The following is a 27,837-nucleotide window of genomic DNA, read 5'->3' on the forward strand; positions in this document are numbered from 1 at the left end:
AGCAGCTTCTTACTACATCAGTGTAACAAGCTCCATCCACTCACTGCACAGCCAGCTCCACACAGCCCAACTGACAGTTTGGGAATTTAGTTTAGTCTCATCTTCAGAGTTGGACCAAATTGGCTGTCGGTCAAATGTGATCTTAAATGTCCATTTTCTGTTTGTGACAAAGTAAGAAGTAAAAATGTTAAAATGGCTTGAGCGTCTCCTACAGCTGTCAGTCGTTGCGGAGCGATACAGCATTTGTGAAAAACCTGTGATGATATAGTGAAATAACAGCACAAATAGAACGCCTCTAAACTAATCAGCTCGTGTGGCCGGAACAAACTGCGGTATAAATAAAGATAAATAAACCACATACACCTTATTTTAGGCCTCAGTACCATTAATGTGCCAGTTAAAACTTTATTTTTTTTTTTAAAAAAAAAAGAAAAACCCAGGAAGACAAAGCTACAAAACTACAAACTTCCAAAGATCCAAAGAACAGTGAAATCTGATTCTACACAAACTTTATTTTCTTAAAAATACATTACCTTAAAATAACGAAGCAATTTTAAAGGATATATAAGGGGTGGGGTAGCTCCTGTCTCATGAAAAGATACAGCCCATACATTTTTGGAAGATACACACAAATGTGTGTTTGTGTGTGTGTGTGTGTGTGTGTGTGTGTTGTGTATGTAGTGTAGAGGGCCATGTTTGAACTGAGGGTGCGGATCACCTGAGGAAAAACAGGAGGACAAACAGCCTCCACACAGCAGTAATGCAGCAGTCATATGGGCAGAGAGAATGAGAGAGAGAGACAAAGAGAAAGAAAGAGGTAGTAGAGAGAGAGAGAGCGAGAGAGAGAGGTAGAGTGAGGCAGGTCAGCTACAGTAAAAGCACCTAAAGGAGGAACACTAAGCAGCAGCTACCGAATATAAGCAACAAATGACCCTCCATCACCTCTTTAGTGCGAGTAGCAGTTTAACAGTAGAATCTGCAGTGCATCTATTAATGTAAGCTAAAGTTAACCAACTGAATGAGCACTGGCTAGCTAAGGCAGCTGAAGCTAACCAAGTGAGTGGTTACTGGCTAGCTATGGCAGCTAAAGCTAACCGAGTGAGTGGGTACTGGCTAGCTACGGCAGCTAAAGCTAACCAATTGAATGAGCACAGGCTATCTACGGCAGCTAAAGCTAACCAATTGAATGAGCACAGGCTATCTACGGCAGCTAAAGCTAACCAAGTGAGTGGGCACTGGCTAGCTACGGCAGCTAAAGCTAATTGAATGAGTGTGCACTGGCTAGCTACGGCAACTAAAGCTAATTGAATGAGTGTACACTGGCTAGCTACGGCAGCTAAAGCTAACCAAGTGAATGGGCACTTTTCTAACAGTCGAGTGTTTCTGCATGATACATGGCCTCAAAACTGTACAGCGGTCTTAAGTACGTGTGCACAGATGCTAAAGCTAAGCAAATCCAGAGCACGGGCACTTTCCAAACATGGCTGTCTGTTTTCTTGTTTCTGCAGTGAACTTGGCCTCAGATCAGCACAGCAAAATGCGCTTACATTTTAACCGCAGCAGTTTCCAGTACATGGTGAGTGGCTAAAGCTAACCAAGTGAATGAGCACATATGTATTTTTCTTCACCATAATTGGCTGCAGATCAGCATCAAATGGCAAAATGCAGTTGAGTACATGGCTAAAAAGATCAGCTAAAATTAACCAGGTGAACATTATACATGGGCACTTTTCTAAAACAGTGATACGTTCACATTTCCACACAAAACACGGCCTCGAGGGCTGAAATGCATGTATACAGATGAGCATGTGAAATCACAGTACTTCTGCTAACAATGGCTAAACCTAAAAAAAAAAAAAAAGGGGGGGGGGGGGTGATGAGCATCAGCACAGCCGTTCTCAGCCTCCGATCTCTACAGAGAACTGAAATGGAATGTAAACAGATCTCATATGGCCCTGTTTACACATGTGTGATAAGTTGACAGGAGATAGTTCAGGTATAAACTATCACCCAATCCACCTTTGGAGGTGAACATATGACAAAACGTCGGTAGTGTGAACGCTAAACTGTCTATGCACCGACAAACGGCCTCTTATGCATTTGTAACAGCTCATATATTTACAGTGACATTGTCTAAAAACAAATTAAGTAAATTCGATAACGCTCGCTGGAGACGTATTCAAGTCCCACAGATATGCCAACTGTAAATTACATCTCAACGTTCACTTATGATCACTCCAAACAGATGTGTCGGATGTAAATGGCACCTGAATGAATCGATGCTAACTGCTCACCATGCATGGGTGCATTTCAAGTGCTGCACATCGCTATCGGCCACAGATCCATGAGCATAAATGCATGTATGAGTGTATATTTACACCACAGGGGTTTCCAGTATGCATGTTCTCTGCAGTAGTTGGTGCACATGGGCACTAAGACGGTAAAGAGTTTCTGCTTTGTACTCAGCCTCAGCTCAGAATGTACATGTGCTCCTGTGAGTTATATCCATTCTCAAGACCTCATCGATTACCGCTTTAGACTCAGCACAACAGGGCAAAGCACAAGCGACCAAGCAGAGCTCCATAAAACACACTTCGACAGGCTGCTGGATTATAAAGCTATGGAAATGCCCACCTACACAAGGTCCAGAAGACTAAATTTAACAGAGAGGTAGATTCTTAGACAGGGTGAAGAAAGGAAGCTCCACTTGACTGCCAGCAGAGACCTGCTCCACACGCATTTTTGCCACACGCACACCGGAGGAGCTTCAGCAGGGGGTCAAAGCTGCTTGCTGGCTCATTGCTACAGTGTGAATCCGAAAAAGCTTAGAGGGCTGCTAATAAAACCGCCTTTACCTCTATGCGTCTAGCTTACACAGATTTAGCACAATATACACATATACGAGTCCACTCACATTACAGGGAAAAGCCGAACGCAAGCAGCTCTGACTCCGCCCACCAAAAATCAAACAATCGTATTAGCGGAGTGGTTCTGAATCCTGGCCCCTGTCATTCACTGCGTGTAGTAGGGCTGCACAATACAGCACTTCGTAATAGTTAAGTTACTGTGATATTTGCCTTTGCAATATTGATAGAAAGGTACATTATGCAAATTCACCCTCTAGTCAAATGCAACGTTTTACATTGTGTACTTTGGGTGCACTGATGAAAGGACAGATTCGATCCAACCAAAGTAAAATATTTCAGAAGGAACTAATGCAGGTCAATCCTTAATGAATTTTAATATATCCTAATTGCAAATCTAGTATTATGTCCATCGTGCAGCCCTACTGTACAGTATTTTTCTTTTCCCCTCCCCAGCACAGCCAGTTCAGCTCAAGAAGGGCTTGTAAATAAGAAAGAGAAGAACAGAGGTGCTCCAGAACTGAGTAACACCATTTTCTACAGTAGTGCCCCCTACAGGCCAGACAAGGAAACAAAAGGCCAGAGTGCAGGCAGCAGGTGCAGGAAAAACAGTACGTCCACCTTTGTGCCCAGACCGCATTGCGCACGTTGTACATGTGTATGTGAAATTTCAGTGTGTGGGGGATTTGGGGCTGAAAGCCAATCAGTAGAAATTTCAGAGAGCAGGTCAATATCAGGATAAAAGAGCTGTCACAAAGTCAAGAGATGTCTGAAAGAAGAGTGTGTGTGTGTGTGTGTGTGTGTGTTTGCAGGTGGCAGTTTTAGTTGTCAGCTGGGCGAACAGGGAGTGCTGACACTGGAGCCGGTGGTATCCCATCAGGCTGTGCAGGAGGAGGTGGTCCAGGATCTGTAAAACAAAAAAAACAGGTACAAGTTAAGATTTGGGGTGAGCTGTACGGTGTGTATCATTTGAATTCCAATACATTAAATTACAATGTTTTTCTAAGCATATCGCTGATGCTGTCAGTACTAGAATGCTGAACAACTGCAAGTTTCATTACAAACAAGCCTGTTTATTTGGATTTAGTGCAGTGAAACATGTAAGATGACATTACTGATTCTTTTTTTCCCCCTCCCCAACTTATTTAACCTCAGGGGGAAAAAAAAAAGAAATCTTAGTCATGCACTGTGAAAATGTCTTTTTTTTTTTTAAGCAAAAATTTGCTGTGCAACCACCGCTAAGGTTTCCAAATGAACTGTCCAAAGTCTAAACTAAGCGACAACAGCTCATACTGCATTCAGTGATGTCACAGCCCTAAAACACATGCACATATGTTGACCCATTTACCCTACAGCAGTTTAGACATCACTTTGCAGAGATTTTTATCCCTGTGTGTTTTCAGACTTAAGCGCAATGTTTTTAGGAGGACTAAAGCAACAATTTCTTTTCTACTTTGCTTTTTCAACAAGGCATGTTACAGAGCAGCCAAAATGAGTGAGTCATTGGCTTACACTGAGCATCATAATGAGGGTACCTGTTCACTTTGCAGATAAAGTTGGAAAATGGGCATATAAAAATGAATGATGACTTGGGTATATAAAAAGGTGGACAAAATTAATATATGGGCTGTTTAAGTACTCCCTTTCACTACGCTGACAATAGGGGAGAAATATATATGTAGGGAATACTTACACATGCCGTTGGGGGCTCCTGGGTGTCTGGGGCCCATCAAAGGGGGCATCCCGCCTGGTGGCGGTCCACCAGCAGGAGGCCCTGGCATCAAGCGGCCTGGCATGGGCTGACCTGGTCCAACCATTGGTCCTACACAAAAACACCCACATTCAGATTGAGAATTAGTGGTTTAACTATGTTTAGACAAATTTTAAGACAATTTTTAAAACTTTAAGGCAAGATTGAAAAAAAAAAAAAGAAAGATTCGATTCTCCATGTATTCACAGGAATAAAAGCATGATTTGACTCAGATCAATAAAATTCATATGTTTGTGTATGCTGACCTGTCTGTGGAGGGTGGTGGGGTCCCATGGGGTGGTGCATTGGGGGATACCCAGGCCCAGGATGACCAGGGTGACCCGGGTGCATGCCTGGTGGGGGTCCGTGTGGCAGAGGACCATGGGGCGGTGGTCCGTGTGGTGGGGGGCCATGGCCTGAAGGTCCGTGAGGTTGAGCTCCATGGTGACCCCCAGCACCCTGCTGAGCTGCTGCAGCTGCTGCTGCCTGCTGCTCCATCTGCTGACGAGCCTTCATCTCTGCGTACTTCAGCTGCTCCATGTGGAACGCCTGCCTCTCCGTCAACAGCTGCTGCCTCTGGAGCTCGAGCTGTAGAGAAAGTGTTAATTCAAGAATTAATTCAAATAGCCTGACCGCACAAAACATACTGGCATAATGATACACACTTCTAATCCCCCCTGCACCCACCATGCTGGTGTGTTCAGAGTGAGACACACTGTCTGAAGACTCTGAGCATTTTTTTCTATAGAGCTTAATTGCACCAAATGCTCAAATGGTATCTAAAGCTGAATTCCAGAGTACCGTTATGTTGAAGTCCATAATGATGTGATACAACATTTTTCAATGCATCTTGGCAGTTCGAAACAAAATCTAATCATGAGATGCCTAGAGATTCCCACCTTTACTTGATACCAAAATAAAGCCAAGAGGTTGATTATCTGAGACTGATGCACACTGCCACTACCATACCGACTGTGAGCAGTTTATATAAAGACCCATTCTTCACGCACTATTTCCAGCTGCTAAACTGGGTTACTCCAGCCGCAACACCTCAACATCCCGCGCTACTTCATCGAGTTAAAGTGTCAGGACAGCGGCTCTCCAGAGAGCGACATAAGTATACACAACACTCCTTAACTGGTGCAGCTACCAGTATAGAATCTGACACGGTGACGAGCCAAAATAGCTTCTGCTGTATCTGCACTGTGAGCTTTTGGCCTCCAAGAACAGTTCAAGACAATGTTGAAGAGAATGAATTATGCATTAAATGATGGTCAATTACAATGAGACTATTGCCAACATTAGACTGCACGTACAGGCTGCATCCTCCAGTGTGGCCTACAACGGTACTTATCTGCTATCCACCATGCTCATGTATGTAATCAAATGTAGTCGATTAGAAAAGACATTTGGTCTCTGAAGTGTGCTTCTTCAGTTTTTGAGTTAACAAAGCTAGTGGAAGCTTATGCCCCACTAATTGGCATGGCAATAACTGCATGCTTAAATAACACTTGATTAGACTTGATTATGTAGTTTCTGACATTGTTATCTACGTATAAACATGGACAAAATTCAGGCTTAAGGATATCTGCTTCTCTTTAGCTGGTCAGTTTACGTTTCTTTATTATTATTTTTTTTTTCTGCAAGTTTTTTTTATTTATGGTTTTCCACAAAGCATCGCTCTGCATTAATGATCAAGTGCCCCCAAAAAACATGTTTTTAAACCAGCAAGTCTAAAGCTGGGGGTTCTGACTCACAAAATGGTAATCAAAAAAGGCAATGTTACAGACACATACTCTGTCATTTTGGACAATAACATCTCTATACAGCATGTCCACGCTGGACATCTTAGCTCACTGCCCATATTTAAAAATGGATTTTTAGGTGAACAATCGGTTTAATATAGCTTATTCCCTGCAGAGCTGTGCAGGCTGAACGATGCTGGTGAGGAAGTAGGGCACAATGAGTTGAAAGAGTGGGTTAAATCCTCACCGCCTCCTTCTCTCTGTCCATTATTGTCTCCAGTTCCTCGAAGTGACGGAGTTTAATCTCCAGCTTCTTCATCTGAGTCTCCACCAGCAGAGCCACCAGAGACTTGATCTTTCTCTCCTCCACAGCGGCCAGGTGCTAAAACAGAGACAGAGAGAAAGAAACTCTTAAATAATCAAACAGTTTGCTGAGGGTATGAAATAAATATTTACTGCCGCTATATAAAGACAGTATGAGGAGAGAAAAGCCTCAATCTACAGGTTAAATATGAAAAAAGATCCAAGCTGGACACAGAGATTGAGATTTTAAAACTCCTTAGATCACATAATACAGAAAAAAAAAAAAAATCATGATAATTACATAATTATGGCATTCACTGATAGCATCTTATTAACGTGATCATAATCTTTTCAAAATAACTACTGATTACATTTAATAAAGAATACTTGCATGCAGGGCTTTCTGTTCACTGTTTTTGGAGTTGAGAGTGAAGTCCATGTCATCACATTCACTTTTATACCATTAACACTTCACCCTTGGCAGTACCTTAGCTTTAGTAGCAGCGGAGGCGAGCGCAGCGGCTGCAGCAGTAGCAATGTTTCCTTCTCCCACATCTAGCTCCAACTTCTTCCTGCTCTCCTCTGGCGTGTCTTCAGCTTCCTTCCCTTCCTCAGACACCTCCATCGCCTCCTCCTTGTCTTTTTCTGAAATAAACATAATAGAGAAATGTTAACTCCACTAACAACAAACACTGGTGAATATCCAAACTGCATTCATGATATTCCTACATAAATCTTCTAAATCACTAAATCTAGTTAATCTCTAAAGTCCTTTTTGAGGTTAATTTGTGTACATTCTATAGTTTAAGCAACAAGATGAGTGATTTTAATCCAGTATGAATCTGCAGGACGTGTAGTTTGATTCCAACAAGTGTGGAGTCATTGTGATCCAGTATGAAGCTAATCTATTAGTAGATTACAGTCTGACAGTACTAAGAGTGATTTTAACCCTGAACCTGCAGTGTGGGCAGCTTTTACAGTCTGGCCATAACACTGTTGCATCAATTTCATCCAGTATGAATCTGCAGTCCATGCATCCATCTTACATTATGTAACCTTATTGGGGAAACAATCTAGTTCCAATATCTTAAGATAGTGAAGGTGTAATTACCAGCATCAGCTCCTGCAGCCTTTGGTTCTCCTCCTTCACCCTCTTCTTCCTCGCGTTCAGGTTTTTCTGCCGTTTCGCTTTTTACCTTCTCTACTTCCACTGGTTTCTCTGCTGAATCGCTTGGCTTCTCTGCCTCATCTTTTGACTCAGCCTAGCACACAAAGCATTACACTAAACAAAAGCAAATCTTCAGACTTCACTTTGTAAAACCTCAGTGTTTTAACAGTGTACTTTTAACCCCATGAACTACAGGTTGATGGACAAACTGAGGGCTCAAAGTGTGTGTCCATATATGTAATCTCTTAAGAGTCTGAATTACCTTTTATTATAAGATAAGAAAAAATGTTAGCTAAGGTTGTAGCTGCATGAAAATGGATCTTCAAACAGACAGCAAGTGGAGACCCAACTCACCTTATCTGGCTGTTGAGCCTCTGAATCTGCGTCCATCTTCTCGGGTTCTGTTGTTTCTGAAAGAGAAAGGACGGAAAAAGCACCCGACATTATGTGGCTGTTCTGACACGGGCAAGATTTATTAATACGCTTTACCTCAGAGTAATGGTGAAAACCTCTGACCTTAGCACTTACAATTAATTGTCATCACATAAAATTTCAGCACAAATTATTTTGGTTTGATTTTATTTTGAATCATTTTTAAGACATGTTTTAGGCATGCGTGAAATTAACAATGTATTAACTAATTTTCCTATTCTGACCTGATTGCAGCTCTTATTTAAATTTATTTTAAAGAGAAGCCTTCAGCTAATTCAGCACGTGGCACTGGACACTTGCAGGAGAACTACGGATAAATTAACCAGCAACAAACTAATAAGCAGCCGCAGTTTGGTGGAGCTTCAGATCCCCTTGAGAGCCTAATTGAATAGAGCGAGGGATCACACAATCACAGAGACATATATAGTCTTGTCTGTGTATATGATACATACACCCATAACTGTATATATGCTACATATGATGTTCGCATTAATATATGGGATACACACTGACTGATATATCATGTATATGCTCATTGAGTATGACACTTATGATATGGACACGTATTGACTTGATATACACTGACTGTACATACACGACATGCTCACTGATCATGTATATGATAATGTATTGACCGTTTTTATGACATGATATGACTAATATAATATATATATGAATCTGAGAGAGAGAGAGAGAGAGAGAGAGAGAGAGAGAGAGAGAGAGAGAGAGAGAGAGAGAGAGAGAGAGAGAGAGAGAGAGAGAGAGAGAGAGAGAGAGAGAGAGAGAGAGAGAGAGAGAGAGAGAGAGAGAGAGAGAGAGAGAGAGAGAGAGAGCTGTTAAATTTGTCTACAATGTCCCCAGGAGGAACACTTTAAAAACTGCCTTTTTATTTACACACACACACACACACACACACACACACAACATCTGATATACACACATTGGAACAGGCAGACACTGTAACTACTTACTAATTACTACTAGTAGTTACTAACTAATTAGTAACTGCTCAGTCTGGAAATCACATTTTCATGTTCAGGTTCTGTGTTCATCTACTCACAGCTGTAACAAAACGCACTGCTTTATAAGGGGCGGGGGTCTTTCCTTAGAGACTTATATTTTGTCTAAATGAACACAAACCGATTATTACACTTACTAATTGCAAACAATGCAGCTAAACTGCCACATTCAGACGACAACAGATGAATTTTTGCCCTCATACTTAAACTGTGAATGAGGGCTAAAAGACCACTGAAGCAGACACAGCAGCATGCAGAAGGCTGGAAACAGCAGCCGGTTCAGTGCCAGAGAGAATCCGGCGTTTAATCAATAATGCTTTGTGAGCAATTCAGTCAGGCTGAGCCAGAAAAAGAGCTGTGCTGCACCGGCCGCAGTTATTCATACTGATACTGGTAGTAAAGGAATAATAAAGAGCAAGCAAGAGTTTATCAGGCAGCTAATAGCTGCTCGTTTCTGAGGATAAACTCTCTGTGACAGCACTGTGTGGGACCCAGAACAAAGACTGAGCACAAACAGACAGAAAAAGGACTGAAAAGAAAACAGAGCCGTGCATATTTAATCTGATACTAAGCCACAGTCCAATTTCACCTTTACCACTTAGCCTTTTTTTCTGCATGTTCTCATGTGGGTGTAGGGTGTCCCGATTCTTGTTGAGAGAGGGGTAGGGCGAAGTGTAAGGCTACATGGCCCCCCCCTACATGACAGAGGCTGACTGACGCGTCTTTGACAAATGACTTCCCTACAGCACACATCCGTCACCACAAGTTAAACAGCATGACGGTGCAGAAGGCACAAGGACACCAGTGCAGGAGGATGCATGTGATAAACAGTTTTATTTTGACAGTCTGACAGAACTGTGCACGTGTGGCTGCTGCAGCCTCAGTAGTAATAGTAATGGTAATGTTTGTGTAAAAGTGCAGTGAAAACCAAACAGAGCTTACATTAAATGACCCAGATTCAACCCCTCCCCCCTACAGCCCATCTGGCAGCTCCACTCTAATCCAAACAGTCCACCACACGCTGCCCCTCGGTCATCATGCCACGTGGGCATTTGTAGCTTTCAGAGTGATGAGGTGACGAGGTCCTTTAGATTAGGTCTCTGACTAAGGGACTGACCCTAAATATCTCCGTCTTGACTCTAAGGGACCGTCTCCCTAAAGAGAGATGACCCCAAAATGTCTCCATCCTGGCTCCTGACTCAAAGGGCACTCAGGCTGTTTCAGCATCTGAAGTGGACTCTGAGGCTCCCAAGTCACGGTTTTCTGTGCATATATGAACATGTCAAATGAACTCAGACCCCTCTAAACAACCCTGTAAACGAATCGAACTGAGGCCGTGCCTCAAGCCAAAAACGAAACCAACTGTGGCAGACACTTGGTCATTTTTCCAATTTTGTGTGATACATGTCAGCCAAACATTCCAGCGTGGCCAATAGGAGAGCAGCAGGCGTCTCTCGTAGTTCTTCTCACAAACCTGAAAGGTTAGTTTTATCACAGAACGCTGCACACTTACGAGCTTTGCACACACCGTGAGGGAAGTGAAAAGGGCCCGAGTTATAATGGAGGTGTGGTCTGAAAAAGAAGCGGTCCAAGATCACAAAGGACCAGAAAGAAGAGACCTCTTTAGTTCAGTTACATCCTGAACCCAAAAAGAACTGAGGTGATGTGTATTTGGTTGCCTTTCAGGTTCACTTTAACAGAACTCAGTAAATGGCAGTCTTCCAGAACTTTAGCATGTAAAACAGACTACCAAAAATCATATAAGGAATTACAGGATAAAGACTGCCTGAGATCTTGTGACAAGACAGCAGAGCTGATATATTAAAGCAATGAGATGCAAAAGCCCAGGTGATTTTACCACATTAAAGGCTGATGCTGAGTTTTAAGCTGGTTTCACACTGAACGCTGAATGGATATATAGATTTGGATACAATCATCTCAGCCAAGTGTCAGCGAGGCCAACAGGAAAACATGTGGTGTGTCTGGTAGCTCCATTCACCAACTGAAAGGTTAGCTTTATCAGAGTGTCATCAACTTTTTACCCAACTGGTAAGTGCTACGCAAACCACAAGTGATGAGTTCGAAAGTACCTGCGGTGTGAATGAGAACAGGTCCGAGACCTCATCCGTGCTGAAAAGGACCAGAGAGAATCAGAGCCCTCTGTAACGTTTGCTTGCATTCCAAATACAAACAGCACTGAGGCCATTTGCAGCTGGTTCCCTTTGAAGTTCACATTGACAGAACTTTTATCAAAAAGAACTATATATGAAAACACCCTAAGAGACCTAAATGTCTCTGCTCAGCCACCATGTCTAAACACTGGCCTACTGTATGCATGTACTGTACACTTTGTCTTTATTCACCAATAAATCCCCACAAGTGCTGCTCTATTGCCCTCTGTTGGAGACAGTACAGCAAATGCTGCAGAAACCCTCAAGGCCCCATATAATCTCCTTACTCACTTTATTCATCTTTTTAGGGTCTCAAACTTGCTATCGAAAACATTTAGGAGCATAAAGTGTTATGAGTGCTGAATAAAGATGCTCTATGGAAAGAAGCTCAAAAAAAGTACAAAAAAATGAATATGCCATGCCAATTTAAATTAAGGACCTACAAATATCCTACCTATGCAAATACCTACCTGTTTTCTCTGGCTCCTCTGGTGCAGTGCCAGCAATGCCACTGCTCTCCAGGCCGAAGGATGGATCCACCTTCCCCGTGTTTCTGGCTGCCTCCTGCACCTTCTTCACATGAGCCTCCACCAGCTCCGCTGGAACTTCCTCACGCACACGAGAAAACTCCTCTGCACGTACAAGTTGCATGGAGATGGCACACCATCAGTCCCACATTTAATTACACATTTAAATGCTTTTGTGAATTGCAATTACAAAGGGAATTCCACCAGTTTCTGCATAACAAATGGCTATGATAAAAAGTAATTCAGACCGATGTTCTAGTTCGTTCGAGACTTTACTTTTCATCACTGAAAGTCAAACTCAAAAATCAACCATCCCATTATCTTTACGGTCAGTTTGGTCGTATTTAATGCTTATCATTCTAGAGAAACTCACAGAAATTCAAACTCAATTCATCCCTCCCATATTCAAGATCAATTTGACTGCATTTGATTTAACTTTGAACTCTAAATGACATGTTTACTGCTTCACAACTATTGACTTTTTCTAATTCAATGGGGATATCCGTGTATACACATTTTTACAAGAAAATAAAGAGGTCACATTAACACAAACTTATCTTCCAAAACCTTTCCTCAGCTTTAGGGCCCTAACATAACCACACATATAGTAGAACTAAATATCAATACCATATAACAGACATTTTTCTGGTAATTTAAGCTGCTGGGGTCAAACTAAGCCCAAGTAAAATGTGTGAGGATAACAGGAGAGTTAAGACAAAGAAAAACCTTAAACAGCTTCAATACTTAAGAGTCTTCTAAACTTCTTTTCACGAGAAAATGTTTGAGTGCGGAAGCACTGAGCTCCCACAACATGCGGAGACAATTCTTTGGGGTAATCTCACATCACCCATAACTAACACACAGACACACACTCACCTAAGGCAGCCTTGGCAGCGGCAGCAGCCACTCTAGGGTCCACTACAGAAGCGAGGAAGGCCACAGTGCTCATGACGGGGTTTCCTGATTGGCTGAAAGGGACTGGCTGGTAGGCCAGAGGTCCGAGGGTCGTCTCTGAATTTTCTAGATACGGGTCTTCAATAGGCAGCCGTAGGAAATGCAGAATACATTCATCCTGAGTGCGGCTCCCCACATGCTCCGAAACCTTGTTCCAGTCGTCCTTATACATCTCCAGAGCCTACAGTACATACAGCAGAGGATTAAATCAGTATTATTTGAACTTCTGCAAGAATGGGCAGGGCTAAACTGAATTAGGGCTTAAATTGGGTAGATACAGGTAAATGCATCGTATGTGACTGCACAAAAACAAAGAAATAAAAACCAAACACTGAAAGTTAATGACCATTTATGAATGTACGGACAAACTAATCAAGTAGGATATTTACTTAGTACATAAAACTCAACTAAAAAACAAACACAAAAAAAATTAAGCTATTGGTTTAAATGGTGCATTGTAGGAAATCTATGTTATTGTTATTTCTACCCTGCCAGTTGCAATTAGCAACAACAAAAGGACAGTTTGGTAGCACAGCATTTTAAAATGAAAACACAACACTACTACTAGCAGCAACAGCAACACCAGCAGCAGACAGATGAAAGCTCTGTGACAAAAGTTCGAGTAGGACAAAGAAGAACCATCACAGAGGTCCTTGGGGGGATGGACATATGATCCACTCCCAGCTGACGTGGGATAGTGGGATAATAACTTACTGGTCGCCTTCTTTCGGCTGCTCCCTTTAGGGGTCGCCACAGCGGATCATCTGCCTCCGTCTTGCCCTATCCACTGCCTCCTCTACTTTTACACCAACCATCTCCATGTCCACCTTCACTACATCCATAAACCTTCTCTGAGGTCTACCTCTTCTCCTTCTGCCCAGCAGCTCCATCTCCAACTATTCCTCCTCAACACATGTCCAAACCATCTCAACCTGGTCTCTGGCTTTATCTCAAAACTGCTCTACCTTCACTGTCCCTCTGATCTGCTCATTTCTAATCTTGTCCATCCTTGTCACTCCCAACGAAAATCTCAGCATCTTCATCTCTGCCATCTCCAGCTCAGCCTCCTGTCTTTTAGACAGAGCCACAGTCTCAACCATACATCATAGCAGGACACACTACTGCCTTGTAAACCTTCCCTTTTGCTCTTGCTGCTGTCCTTCTGTCACACATCAACCCTGACACCAGTCTCCACCCACTCCATCCTGCCTGCACCCTCTTCACCTCTTTTCTACACTGTCCATTGCTCTGGATGGTTGACCCAAGATATTTGAAGTCATCCACCTTTACGACTTCTAGTCCTTGCATCTTCACCTTTCCACCTGCCTCCCTCTCATTCACACACATGTATTCCGTCTTGTCTCTACTGACCTTCATTCCTCTCCTCTCCCTTGTAAACCTCCACCTCTCCAGATTCTCTTCCACCTGCTCTCTACTCTCACCACAGATTACAATGTCTTACTGGTCTAATGTAACTAATTTCTTTATTATTGACAAATACTGTGCTCTACAGTTTCTTGTTACGTTGAATGGGATTTTTTTTTTTTTTACTAACGTTCTAATAACAGCAGCACCATGCAAAAAGCACAAACCTCCCACCTTCTGGCTAGTCAGATGTCTTACCTCCAACAGCAGCAGTGTTTCCTGTTCAGTCCACTCTCTGGTACTGCCTCCTTTACTCTAGAACACACAGACACTTCATTAAAACTCCAGACCACAGCAGTAACAATAAAAGTTAAGTAGTATAAAGTGTCTTTATACTACAGATGGAATCCTGGGACAGTTACTCACTTTCGGATTCTTCTTAGAGTACATGTCTGTTCGCAGGCCGAAGTTCTGCAGGTCTGTGGGCTTGTCTTTGCTTTTCTCTGGAAAGTTCAACATCTGCTGAGCAGGGGGGACCTGGTGGATACAAAAAAGGGAATTTGATCAGAACACAACTAGCAACTGGATTAAAAAAGCCTTCATAAATACACAACTTTGATTTCACAGAAATGATTTACAGCTTCAATATTCCAAAAAGACACAACATCTTTCTCATACTGTTCATCTCTATTCACCCTCTCTGTCTGAAATGCACTGTTAGAACTCCTGTGTCTAAACTCTCCCACTTGGTCCTGACAGGTCCACCGCCAGAGTGGTTCAAAGTGGCAGTGATCATTTAAAGCATTTAAATGAACTATTCGAGTTAACAGATGCAAAGCAGTTCCAAAAAGACTGACCTGCGGAGGGCGGTGGTGAAGCGGCACAAGGCCGGAGGGAGTATCGGCCAGGACATTGAAGTGGGACGTAGGCGGGGGTCCCATGGGCAGCGGTCTGCTCTCTGCATCCACCTGATAATTAACGAGGCCCCACTGCTCCAGAAACGCATGCACCCTGACACACACACGATAAGAAAATCAAAACCTAGATTAACTCAAACGTGTCTCCAGTGAACACTTATGATCAGACGTTGTGCCTGGAGTAAAAGCACTGCCCACATTCACTACTTCAGTCTCTCCCTCGTAAAAAACAAAGCTGTTTTCAGGGTTTTCCAGGGGGCCCTTCTTCACTTTCAGGACACAAATATTTACACTGGCAATTTTACAGGGTCAGAGTGATCGGATTAAAATATACACAAATGCCTTGGACAATCCTGTCATTTCATACCTAAAGATAAAAACATGCATATTACAGCACGTCATAATGTGAATAACAGACATATGCAAGTACCTCATCACAGCACACACATCTCCGGCCAGGTTGCGCCTGCAGGAGGTGGAGGTGAGGTACTCCTGCGGGTTCAGCCGGTACGTATCGATCATGAAGTTACGATAAGCCAGATATCTGAGCATAGAAAACAGCAGAGTTACAGTTACAAACAGAAAAACACAGCAAGTACTTAGAAATACAACACAAATTTAAACCATTCAACAGTCTCCAACAGCGGCACAGAGAGATGATTAAACAAACAAACGGATCAGATTTTCCAAATGTGCTGGGCCCAGGTCAGGGCCAAATTTCCAGTTGGGGTTCTCTCAGACCATGTCCCATATACAACTCACTCTGCATGTCTCCTGCTTTTGTTTTACACCACACTATATATATATATAAATAAAATGCATATTTAATTTAAAAATATTTAAAAATGTTTTAAGATTGATGAGCTTTGATATGTTAACATAGCTTGATGAATAGATTTGTTAAAGTGGAACCAAAATCATTTGAACCGAAAGTTCAGCCAAATTAAAGCTCTAAAACTTTAAATGTGCATTTCCTGGTCCATGCTTACATCTTAAACTACATTAAAATAAATATAATTAACAAATACATAAGGCACCACCTCTTTGAAACAGAATTAGCTTGAGTTCAGCTGAAACAGAAAAGGCTGGTAAATACTGCAGCATAGTACAATTCATCTAGTGGTGTGAACTTACATCTCTGGAGATTTTGATTTGTTCTTGCCGTTGAAGAACTCTGGCAATGCCCGTCTTTCGATTTCATGGATACTAGAGAAAAGAGAAAGACACATTTAACCAAATTCAGTACCAGCAGAGCAGGATTTCCCTTGAAATCCCTCAAATTAAAATCTAATGCTCTAATCAATTTCAATAACCATAAACACCAAATGAGAGAAGCTCTTACGAGTTGTAGTCAAACCAGGCGGAGTAGCTGGGGATGACAATGTGATGGGTTTGTTCGGTCACGTTGTCTTCGCTAGAGTCGATCAGGCGGTTCACCTCTGTTTTACCCTGTTCTTCATCATCCTGTCAAACAAGCAGAATATACATTAATAAACAACGTAACAGCTTAAAAGTTAACTTATTTACTGGTAACATCATAGGACAGGAGTGTATTAATATATTCATAAGTGATTTTCAATACTAAGTAACAATGAAATAGCATCAAGTCAAAATTCAATTCCATTTTCGCGTTAAGTGTCTTGAAACACAATGGAAACTATTCCATCTGCGCTCAGGTTCAGATTTAAGATTTTATATATAGTCTCGAAAAGTTTACAAATATTCCTTCAGCAAAATAAAACCCCAAAATCAGAACCCCTATAACAATCATGTGGAACGTCCACATCTGCCACAACCCCTCCTCCTTATTCTGATAGGTTGTATTCAGAGATCTAGTTTTGATCAATGACTGTGGTTTCCATGAGACAGAGATGCTCAAAAGAGAGCAATGGGGGCTTCACATTTACACAAACTGTTTTAATCTCGTTCTTACTGTTTTTCATAACCATTACACCCATTATATTAACTAAGGTGTTAGCTACTGGCCTACACCTTCGTCACCAATGTCCTTGAAATTGCCAGTGACAGCCAGCTCATTCTCTACATTTGAAATGTAAACCATGCGAATACCAGGCGTTGCAATTTTTCTGACTTATTTTGTGAATGCGATTTAAACTGCAATTATTTTATATAAATTAAGAGTCAGTTTCTTTTTGTTTTTTTGCCAAGAAGGCTAGAATGTCCTCATTTTCTAGCTTAAAGCTTGACCCCTGAACATAGAGTACCAGACAGGCAGTAAGTTGTGGTTGTGATGTCAGAGGTTCGGTTGCCTCTGACTGATCCAACTCCACAGATAGTTCACAAGCTGTGTGTTATTAGGTTAAAGAAGCTGTGTGTTACATAGTTCCCACTTACAACTTAAGATAACATTGTTGACAATGTAAACTGCAACTCTTGCGATTTGAAATTGCACCTCTTAAATTGCGATTGATATAAAAACGATTAATCCTCCAGCCCTACTTTCCAGCCACAGAACAGAGCTCGGAAACTGAACATCTTTCATGTGTAGGATAATCTGTCTATCTTTTAATTTATGAAATGAAAGACAACACAAATATGACACTTACCTTGCCACCAGACGCTACTGAGCCATCCTCCTGTTCATCTAAGAGACATTGACAAAAAAAAAAAAAAAAAAAAAGTCAACCAAGTAATTGGGGAGGGGGGATAGATATTAAAACAAGAAAACAAACTAAAAAAATTGTTAAATAACACACAGGGGACGCTCTTACCCAGATCAGCCACAGTTCCTCCCTTCACTGGTGCATTCTCACTGTCTTTTTTCTGATTCACTGCAAGCAAACAGCAAACATTAGCAGGATGTGGGGATGACCAAAACCAAGAGCAGCTACAAAAGACAAAAGCCTTAAGCAGAAAGCCAAGATGCATGTGCCATTCAAAAAAAAAAAAAAAAAAAAATTAAAAGGCAAGAAATGCCTGCACAAATCACACATCAAAATCACCCATAAAAATGTTGTTTACTGGAAATGACCCTAGCATTGCTAACATGCTTTGGTAAAGGCATGAGGCGTAGAAGGAGAAGAAGAAGAAGAAGGGGAAAAAAAGAAAAAAAAAAAAAAAAAAAAAAAAGACCATGCCTTCCTTCAAAGATTGGTAAATAATTTAGCAGAATTCAAATTTTATAAATGTTTTAAGCCAATTATAAAACTAACTGAACGTTTTGTATAGTTGCTCTATGTTCAGGAAAGCACACAACAGAGAGTAAAAACCTCACCGTTTTTCGGCAGTGACACCTCCTCCATTCCTGGCACAGGTGAAGGATCCTCCATGTCCTTGGTGAGATCTTCATCCTGCTCATCGTCATCACGGTGACCACGGCGTTTCCAGTGCAGCCCTGGATTTCTGACATCGAAGAGCAGGAAAGGTGAGCAAATCTTAATCTGAACTCAATCTAAATTAAACACAGAGCAAAAGTACATAATAAAACAACCAGGAACATCTGAACCAACCCAAATTGTAGTCACAATTGTTGTAGAGACACGTTCAGTACATGTTTGGAAGTCTGCTTCTATAGATTTTACACTGGAGCTACTACGCTAAAGTCGCTGACGAGTAATGAAAGTTTATATTTTGTCAAAGAAAACACCAACACCGCTGCAACATCATCAGAAGACCAACAGATGCAATCTACTTTAGTCTCATAGCTATAGAGCAGCAGCAGCAGCAGACACCAAACATGTTTTGACTGGTCACCTATATTTGGGGTAAAGAAGGGAAATTTGGGTAAATTACATTTTTGGAAATTTTGCTTTAAGAGGTGTTGGTGCTGGTTGACGGCGCTTACCCTTTCTTGCCACCCTTCTTGCGGGACTCAGCGGGTGTGCTCGGTGGGGATGGAGAGCGCCGCCTCTTCTTTCCTCCGGCCAGGGACTTTCGCTCCTTGCGATCGGGCGTACGGGAAGACTGATCAGTAACCACGGTGACGGAGTGAGGGATGAGAGAAAGAGCGAGAGAATGCGAGAATGAGAGAATGGAACGGTTACACACACAGCCGGGAGGGGAACGGGGAGCTGACGAAGGGACAGAGGGGAGGAGGGGGCAGAGGATGAGGAAGGGTGGAGCGAGGAAGGAAGAGCTACAGAGCGTGGGTTAACAAACATGGACATCTACAGATGACAAACACATTTACAGGTCTGGGGGCTGCTTCACAAAGCATGAGCTCAGAAAGGGTGGGAAACATGGCAAAACATACATCACTTCAGAGATACTACACATTTAAAGAGTCCTGATATGCTGCAACAGACACAAAGCACAAGCAAAATACTAGAGTGTAATGACCGCAATGCAGCATTGAAAATGGAGAAGTATTTTGTATATTTTAATTTGAATCAGCTCAGTTTTCTGTATTGTTTATAGCGCTATGTGAATTTCATACAATCACTCTTGCACAGGAACATACTATTTCTCCATCTTCTGCTTTTGAAGAACATACATTTACTTCAACACATTACACTGACATTTAATCCCATCTTGATCTCATAAATTAAACCAAACCCAAAAAACATTTATCACAACACTCCCTGCAGTTTGACATTTGAAAAATGCCACGAAAGTGCGGGTACCAGGGCTTTAAATCAAGACCACCAGTTGAACAGCTGCCGTTTTAATTGTATACTATTAACAATAACATCTTGCATTCTAAAAGGAACCCTTTAGCCCAATAGCAAAAATGCCTTTGTAGTTAGGCTTGATTGAAGTTTAATATAACATCACCAGTACAAGCTTGGAGCTTAATTTGCACAAAATAATTCATTTAAATTGCAAGTGCAGTATTGGCCAGAAAAATTGCAATTATAAATTTCCCCTAGATCACGCAGCTCTAATGAGTGCACCAATTTTCTTTAATTCATGGATGCACCCGCTGAATCCTTCTCAGAGATCACGACTCCATTCTCTTTTCAAATGTCGACTCGGACACAAAAATTTGCAGACTACAGCAGAAAATCAGGGTACAATTCATGTAGCGTAACCCCAACTTTAGTGGACACACTTCACTTTTGGCTGGAGTTATCTAGCTAACTGAGAAATCCGGCTTTGTGAAATGCCCCATAAAGAGGCCGATCAGTGAACTGACTCACCTCCTCTTCTCTGGGGAAGATGCGCTGCCTGAAGCTCACCGGCTTCCTGTTCTCATCCACCTCGTAGTCTTCCTCGTTCATCCACTCATTGAATGCATCTGTGTCCAACACCCATTTGGCATGTACCTGAGACAATAAAGTCTTTAATACTGTGGGCCAGTCTAGATCTTTGCTCAGTATGGTAACTAATTGACAATTTTATTCTTATTAAATAATACTTACCCTTCCACTCTTAACTCATTACATGCAAGTTATGCTGCTTATATGCAATTATCTGTCTGTCTATCACAGGCATTTTACACCAACACAAGTAAACTGCTTGAAACCCATACCAGCACATTTACAAACCACAGCACAAACATGGCCACAATCTGAATGGTCTGAGGTCTGAGCACTCTCACCCTCCAAGGTTTCTCTGAGCTCTGCGGGTCCTCGACCTCTCCATCCACGTCACTGGTGGACACCCAGGTATCGTAACTATAAACAATGAAATGGCACAGACTTGAGAGATTTAAACACTGAGGAACCAAAAAGGGAACAGAAGGAATCTAATTATACCAAACAGTTGAAAACAGGACCCTCAGATCCAGTGACTGCAGGTCCAGCTTCCCTTTAGTCTAGATATGTTTTCCAAGTCACATAATGTGTCACACAATTTCACACACCTGTCTGGGTAATTGCCCCAGTGAACGAGCACCTGCTTATCTTTCCGCATAACAGGACGCAGCCACTCCTCTGTGACAGAGAACATCCCAACACATTAATAAATAAAAGTGGTGCAACACTTAAAATATAGCACAGGACACATAGCCTTACTATGACAAAGACTACACTGTCACAACAAAATTACTCATATAAAAAGTCATTAGAACACAAAATATACCAATGCTAATAATAACAACAACAACAACAACAACAACAACAACAACAACAGACTTATGTGATTGTTACATATGAACAATTTTCAGTTTAGATACAAAATCTCAAAGAAGCAAGTCAATTTGGAAAGGCATATGGTCTGGTTGAAATGAAATGGCACTTATAGATTTTAGAAGAACACAAAAAAAAAAAAGTATCTTTTGCAACGACATCAAAACAAAAACAATGTACTGATTTATTTTTCTCTTATTTCATATTTTTTCATTACTACGTAAAATTACAAACTAATTTTAAAATTTTTCTGAAAGAGAGAAGACATGCTGAGCTGCACAGCTGTGTTACTGACCTTCCTCAGACTGTGACGGGGAGGGATAGATGAGGTGAGTTGCTTTGGACTTATCGTCAGTGATTGAGCCCTGGAGAAGACCCAACAAGAACGATTATTAGAGAAATTAAAATGGTAAAATCTGTCCCTGAAACTGAAGGCTGATCTGTGGGTAATGTGAGGTGATGTCTGAATTTTGCTGATTATGACACTGATGATTCCTTGAAATGGTTCAGATCGCTAAACTTTATACAAAAACATTGTAAGAAAAAACTATATTGCCTTACAGAATGACAAAAAAGTAGGTTGTACATTGTTGTGTTTGTGGTATGAGTACAATTCACACTGTTAAAAGTTATGCATGCACAGAAAATCAAAACGAATAGCTGTAACGTGCAAAATAATTCTGTTTTAATTTAATTCAACCGCTTTTTCATTTCCTAAAATATTTGATGGACAACACCCAAACCTACTGCTGTGAGCAGAGCTGATCTGTCTAACCTGATGTCTCTTGATGATGTCTTTGAGTTTGCTTGCTTGCTTTTGGTCCACATCAGATGAAATGTACACAACAGGTCGAGTCAGGCAGTTGTTCTGGATAAAACCAGATTAAAGAGCAAAGTTAAAGTTGAAGCACAACCCCCTCATACAGACTTTTAATCTGGAGCCCAGTGGTGTTTCAGGTGTGTAGACAATGGAAAGCTTACCTGAGCCAGAGTTTTCTCTATATTCATGAACATCTCTACGTTTCTATCCATTCTGGATGGATTCTGCAAATCAAACCGTCTCCTGAACACACACACAGTGAGACCAGATGAAGAAAGATTTCAGCCAGGTTCCTCAAAACTCATAGCTCAAAAACCTTCTTATAATGTTCAATTATGTAAAGCAAAGTGTCTAGCATGTCCAGCAAAGTAAAACTACTTAGATCAATTGTTTCCTCAAAAATCAAATTTACACAATTTCTCATGTTTGGAGTGGTTTCCAACCCTGGTCCTCCTGCCCCCAACACATTCAACTAATCAGCTCTTTAAGAAGCTTATCAAGGGTTGAAGTTGGTGTGCAGGCAGGGGCGACTCCAGACCCAGGGCTAAGAAACTGAATAAAAACATCAAAGCAACTGAAATACTAGATAATTTTATATTAACATACACATGATTCTCTCTTTGTAGAGCTGCCTTCCAACACCAAATAGGATGTGGCCAAAGGAAAAAAATGCAGCATGTTCACATGTTTTTGTTGAAAGAAAAGTCACATTACACCTTATAGCAGTTTGCAGCTGACAGCAGCATGAAGTCATGCAAACATTAGCATGGTGACTGAAGTAGTGGTGAAAGTGGATGGTTGGAGAGCTTAAGCAGTGTAAATCGATTATTTACAGTTGAAAAAGGCCAGAGAATGCTCTTTGCTCTTATACTCAAGAGTACTCTTATTTTTGTTGTATAATACTGCATCTGGAAATCAATATTTGCTGGCCATAGCTGTCCAAACACAAAAATTTAAATGAAAAACAATCTGAGGATCATTTCCATTGCCGGCAGAATTTTCAATCAAGGTTCCATTGAAAACAATGTAATATCCAGTTTGCTGCAAACATGTGAATGCAGCGTCAATCTTCACGCTTACATTTACTTAAAACTTTGCACTTAGTCATAGAAATACTGTGACAACACTTACCAGCCCTGCTCACTCTTAAACTTGTAGGCTGAACCCAGAATGTGACACAGTGCTCCAGCTGGCTTGAAGTCCAAGAAGCTCTTTGCCTAAAAAACATAAGGCAAACCAGAAAGTATTTACAATTATTCTGACCCAACAATTTCCACATCTGTTTTGGTCCTCATTATTCAGGGGCTATAAAACGTGCAAACTTCTTTAACTGGGATTTAGAACATCTTGTACTTGCTTACAACAAACATTTGTAGGAGTGAGCAATATTGCAAAAAAAAAAAAAAAAAAAAAAAACAACACAGGCACCAGTAGGGTCTCATTTATAGGGTAATTTTCAATACGAATGTTGGTTAAAATGTAAACAATCATTCAGAGTGTTTTGGTATGAAATGTTCCATTCTAGAGAAACTTAAGAGTCAGAACTGTTCACAGTGGTGGTGGTAGGAACAAGATGCCCACCTCTAAAATCTCCCTCACAGAAAGTTGTTACATGAAATGGTTATGAATTCACTGCCTGATGACTGAGATGCTGTTTTATGATAGTTTTAGGATAATGTTTTGGTCTAAAATGTATTTCATCAATTTAATTTATTCATAGTGGAGGGAAACATGCAGGGTGCTGTGAGGCAAAACAGTCCCCAAAGAACACTTATTATTTCAGATTTTCTACTATTTTCCATCAACAACATTCTACATAAAACTCTGAAGACTCGTGTAGGTTCACTGGTGGTTTTGAATAGTAAATAAAATCTCTATATATACGGTGAGGGAAAAAAAAGTATTTGAACACCCTGCGACTTCTCCCATTTAGAAGTCATGGAGGGATCTGAAATGTTCATCTTAGGTGCATGTCCACTGTGAGACATAATCTAAAAAATCATTAAAAAAAAAATCCAGAAATCACAATGTATGATTTTTTAAATAATTTATTTGTGCGTTACTGCTGCAAATAAGCATTTGAACACCTGTCAATCAGCAAAAATTCTGGCCCTCAAAGACCTGTTAGTCCGCCTCTAAAAAGTCCACCTCCACTCCACTTATTCTAAATTAGAAGCACCTGTTTGAGGTCGTTAGCTGCATAAAGACACCTGTCCACCCCACACAATCAGTAAGACTCCAACTACTAACATGGCTAAGACCAAAGAGCTGTCCAAAAGACACCAGAGACAAAATTGTAGACCTCCACAAGGCTGGAAGGGCTATGGGGCAATTGGCAAGCAGCTTAGTGAAAAAAGATCAACTGTTGGTGCAATTAGATAATGGAAGAAGCTAAACATGACTGTCAGTCTCCCTCGGACTGGGGCTCCATGCAAGATCTCACCTTGTGGCGTATCAATGATCCTAAGAAAGGTGAGCAATCAGCCCAGAACTACACGGGAGGAGCTGGTCAATGACATGAAGAGAGCTGGCACCACTGTTTCCAAGGTTACTGTGGGTAATGCACTAAGACGTCATAGTTTAAAGTCATGCATGGCAGGTTCCCCTGCTTAAATCAGCACACGTCCAGGCCTGTCTTAAGTTTGCCCATGACCACTTGGATGATCCAGAGCAATCATGGGAGAAAGTTCTGTGGTCAGATGAGACCAAAATAGAACTTTTTGGTCTTAATTCCACTCGCCGTGTTTGGAGGACGAAGAATGATTAGTACCATCCCAAAAACACCATCCGTACTGTGAAGCATGGGGGTGGAAGCATCATGCTTTGGGGGTGTTTTTCTGCACATGGGACAGGACAACTGCACTGTATTAAGGAGAGGATGACTGGGGCCATGTATTGCAAGATTTTGGGGAACAACCTCCTTCCCTCAGTTAGAGCATTGAAGATGGGTCGTGGCTGGGTCTTCCAACATGACAATGAGCCAAAGCACAGAGCCAGGATAACCAAGGAGTGGCTCCGTAAGAAGCATATCAAGGTTCTGGAGTGGCCTAGCCAGTCTCCAGACCTAAACCCTATAGAAAATCTTTGGTGGTAGCTCAAAGTCCCTGTTTCTCAGCGGTAGCCGAGAAACCTGGCTGATCTGGAGAAGATCTGTGTGGAGGAATGGGCCAAAATCCCTGCTGCAGTGTGTGCAAACCTGGTGAAAAACTACAGGAAACTTTTGACCTCTGTAATTGCAAACAAAGGCTACTGTACCAAATATTAACATTGATTTTCACAGGTGTTCAAATACTTATTTGCAGCAGTAACACACAAATAAAATATTTAAAAATCATACATTGTGATTTCCAGATTTTTTTTAAGATTGTCTCTCACAGTGGACATGCACCTAAGATGAAAATTTCAGACCCCTCCATGATTTCTAAGTGGGAGAACTTGCAGGGTCACAGGGTGCTCAAATACTTATTTTCCTCACTGTAAATGTCTGTTGTAGTCATGGCGACCCCTGGTTCCTATCACCACCACTAAAGACATCTGAACCATTTCACAACAAACCACTCAATCACTCTGTTTACATCTCAATCAGTGGAATTCCTGTTTTAAAAAGAGACCTTTAAAACTACAAGTACAATTCTTATTTTACATGCACACTGTGATAAATCAACAAAGAGGACCAATTACGTTTTTTTACAATGATTAATACAGCTCTTTGAATACTAATAACATCTACAATGTACTCTGAAGAGCACATTAGTTACAATAATTATAAAATACAAATCATACTGCTCAGTCCTGCACACGTGTTTATGTGATGCTAAACAAAAATAAAAGTACTTAATTAAATGAATAGTGGAAGCGGTGTCAGTGAAGCAGCACTTACAGGCAGTTTGGTGAGGGCCGGGTTGCTCACCCTGCGGCCAAATGCGTCCTCTTGAAACTGGAGCAGCTGCACCACCAATCCTGCCAGAGACTTACATGACGGAGAGTCGGCCTGGACATACTGCAAAAAAAAAAGCACAACAACAAATCAATTTTTTTACCCCAAACACTGCATAGTCTTAAAAGGTCTTGTATTCTACATTTTTAATGCATTTTAGCTTGTCCCAGAGATCCACTTAAGCTTAACTTAAAGCATTACAGACCACTTAAAAAAAATACCCCTCCATGATATGTTGTTGGGAGTGGGCTTCACACAAACATGAAATATCAGTGCTATATTTTGATTAGTACCACTTTTACAAGAGAAAGAAAATGAACTTTATATTATAGATGAGCTAGTATTTCTTTATATTCAAAATTTTTACAAATGAACATACAGCATAAAGTTAAAACATAACAGCCTATCGTCTTTTTGCCCCTTAATTAAACAGTCTAAAACACAGTGAAACAGCAGTTTAAGTGTGCAAACATTAAACAAGCTAATGATATTGAGATGTTAACGTACATAGCTAATTTAATTGATTATTAACTAGATCAATTCACTAACGTCTAGCATTCATGTTGACTCTTCTTGAGGACCTCCACAATCATTTCTGAACCATCTAAAACGTCTAGATTCAAACCCACAGCTGTCTACTATCAACAACTGGGCTAAACCTTCAAATTGGGACTTTTAACATGAAAATCTGACTTGCTTTTGGTCCATCTGGCTGCCCCTCAAAGTCTTGCAACAAAAAAAAAACAAACTGCTTCTAAACAAACAAGTAAATATCAACAACACTAAATGCAGCAACACAAGTTAAATGCTGATTAAAAGTTGCCTTTTTATTGACCAACGTCTTGCTCGAATCTCCCCGTTCCACCTTAAATTGCGCAGCAGTTACAGTCTGGTGCCTGCACCATTTAAGGTGGAACGGGAAAATTCGAACAAGAAGCTGACAAATAGAAATAGGAAGCTGACTCCAACTTTACACAGTGCGGTCAAAATAACATGAAAACAGTCCATATTCAGAAACAAAGCACATATCTAACACATATTCTAATCAGCTGCAAAAAATATACATCCTAATAAGAGATAAATGAATAAGCTAGCTTCCGTACTTGGACACATTAGCTTCGAGGGCTAACCTCCCATTCAGCACGGTAATCAAAACACTCAGTCTGTTAGCCTAACTTGGCTAACTAACACTTCAGCCGATTTTTTTAACCGATAAAAGCGTAAAGAAACATGAAAAACGGAAACAACTGTGAGAGAAATGTACTGATGGTTCAACTTAATTCAGCATTAAAGGTCTTGGCAGAAAAGAAACTCTTTATGACGAGGAAAGCTCAATGTTGTTAAACACGAGATCACGCCGTTTCTGCTGAGCTCTATTGTGTGTTAGCGCGGGCCGCGTTAGCTTTAGCACTAGCCCCAACGTTACCGTTAGCATTAGCTAACCTTTTTGTAGTGTTTTCCGATCCACAGCCGCACCGCCTCCAGCTGCGACACCGTCTCTCCGCTCTCCCAGAACTTAGCGGACGGTCCTCCGTCTTTCTTTCTGCCGACCGAGGCTCCCGTGCCGGCCGCTCCAGCCCCGGTTCCTCCCGCTGCTCCACCGGCTGCTCCCGCTCCGGTCGCCGCCATCCTCGCGCCGCTCAACTGCAAGTCCGCGCCAGGCCGCGCGCCGAACTCCTTTACCAATCACGAGAAGCCTCGCGGCGTTAAAAGCAGGTGGCGCCTCTAGCGGCGGAGAAGAGAAACAACATCCCTCACTGGTTTTTCCTCGATACCATAGGCAGTGACCAGCCAAAACATTACATTGTCCACTTTATCAGCTCCACTGACCATATA

The 27,837-nt window shown here is 41.4% G+C and overlaps 1 protein-coding gene across 2 annotated transcripts; it reads right to left on the reverse strand.

The window, feature by feature from the left end:
• Positions 1–367: 367 nt before the first annotated feature.
• smarcc1a (SWI/SNF related, matrix associated, actin dependent regulator of chromatin, subfamily c, member 1a) lies at positions 368–27,670 on the reverse strand. 2 transcript variants are annotated; one of them, XM_017714467.2, is made up of 28 exons: positions 27,445–27,670; positions 25,945–26,064; positions 23,196–23,281; positions 22,226–22,307; positions 22,020–22,112; positions 21,540–21,609; positions 20,980–21,049; positions 20,716–20,791; positions 20,315–20,440; positions 19,021–19,115; positions 18,451–18,578; positions 17,948–18,007; positions 17,783–17,820; positions 16,558–16,679; positions 16,350–16,421; positions 15,646–15,759; positions 15,156–15,309; positions 14,725–14,835; positions 14,557–14,613; positions 12,856–13,114; positions 11,923–12,084; positions 8,185–8,240; positions 7,774–7,924; positions 7,150–7,307; positions 6,607–6,741; positions 4,881–5,202; positions 4,558–4,686; positions 368–3,771 (listed from the first exon to the last, which is right to left on the reverse strand). In XM_017714467.2, exons 1-28 carry the CDS (start codon positions 27,628–27,630, stop codon positions 3,686–3,688), a joined length of 3,318 nt encoding a protein of 1,105 aa, XP_017569956.2. In that variant the 5' UTR covers positions 27,631–27,670; the 3' UTR covers positions 368–3,685. The 2 variants fall into 2 exon arrangements, with proteins under 2 accessions (XP_017569956.2, XP_017569954.2); XM_017714465.2 differs by having other exon boundaries at positions 19,021–19,139.
• Positions 27,671–27,837: the final 167 nt, after the last annotated feature.

This window comes from Pygocentrus nattereri, chromosome 24 (genome assembly GCF_015220715.1).
Source record: "Pygocentrus nattereri isolate fPygNat1 chromosome 24, fPygNat1.pri, whole genome shotgun sequence".
Classification (NCBI taxonomy): Eukaryota; Metazoa; Chordata; class Actinopteri; order Characiformes; family Serrasalmidae; genus Pygocentrus; species Pygocentrus nattereri.

Coding starts and splice junctions, on each gene's coding strand:
- smarcc1a (XM_017714465.2), bottom strand. CDS start 27,630: ATGGCGGCGACCGGAGCGGGAGCAGCCGGTGGAGCAGCGGGAGGAACC. Junction 22,308..23,195: donor TTTAAGAGTGAGCAGGGCTG/GTAAGTGTTGTC, acceptor GTGTGTGTTCAG/GAGACGGTTTGATTTGCAGA. Junction 15,760..16,349: donor AAATCAAAATCTCCAGAGAT/GTAAGTTCACAC, acceptor TTCTATGCTCAG/ATATCTGGCTTATCGTAACT.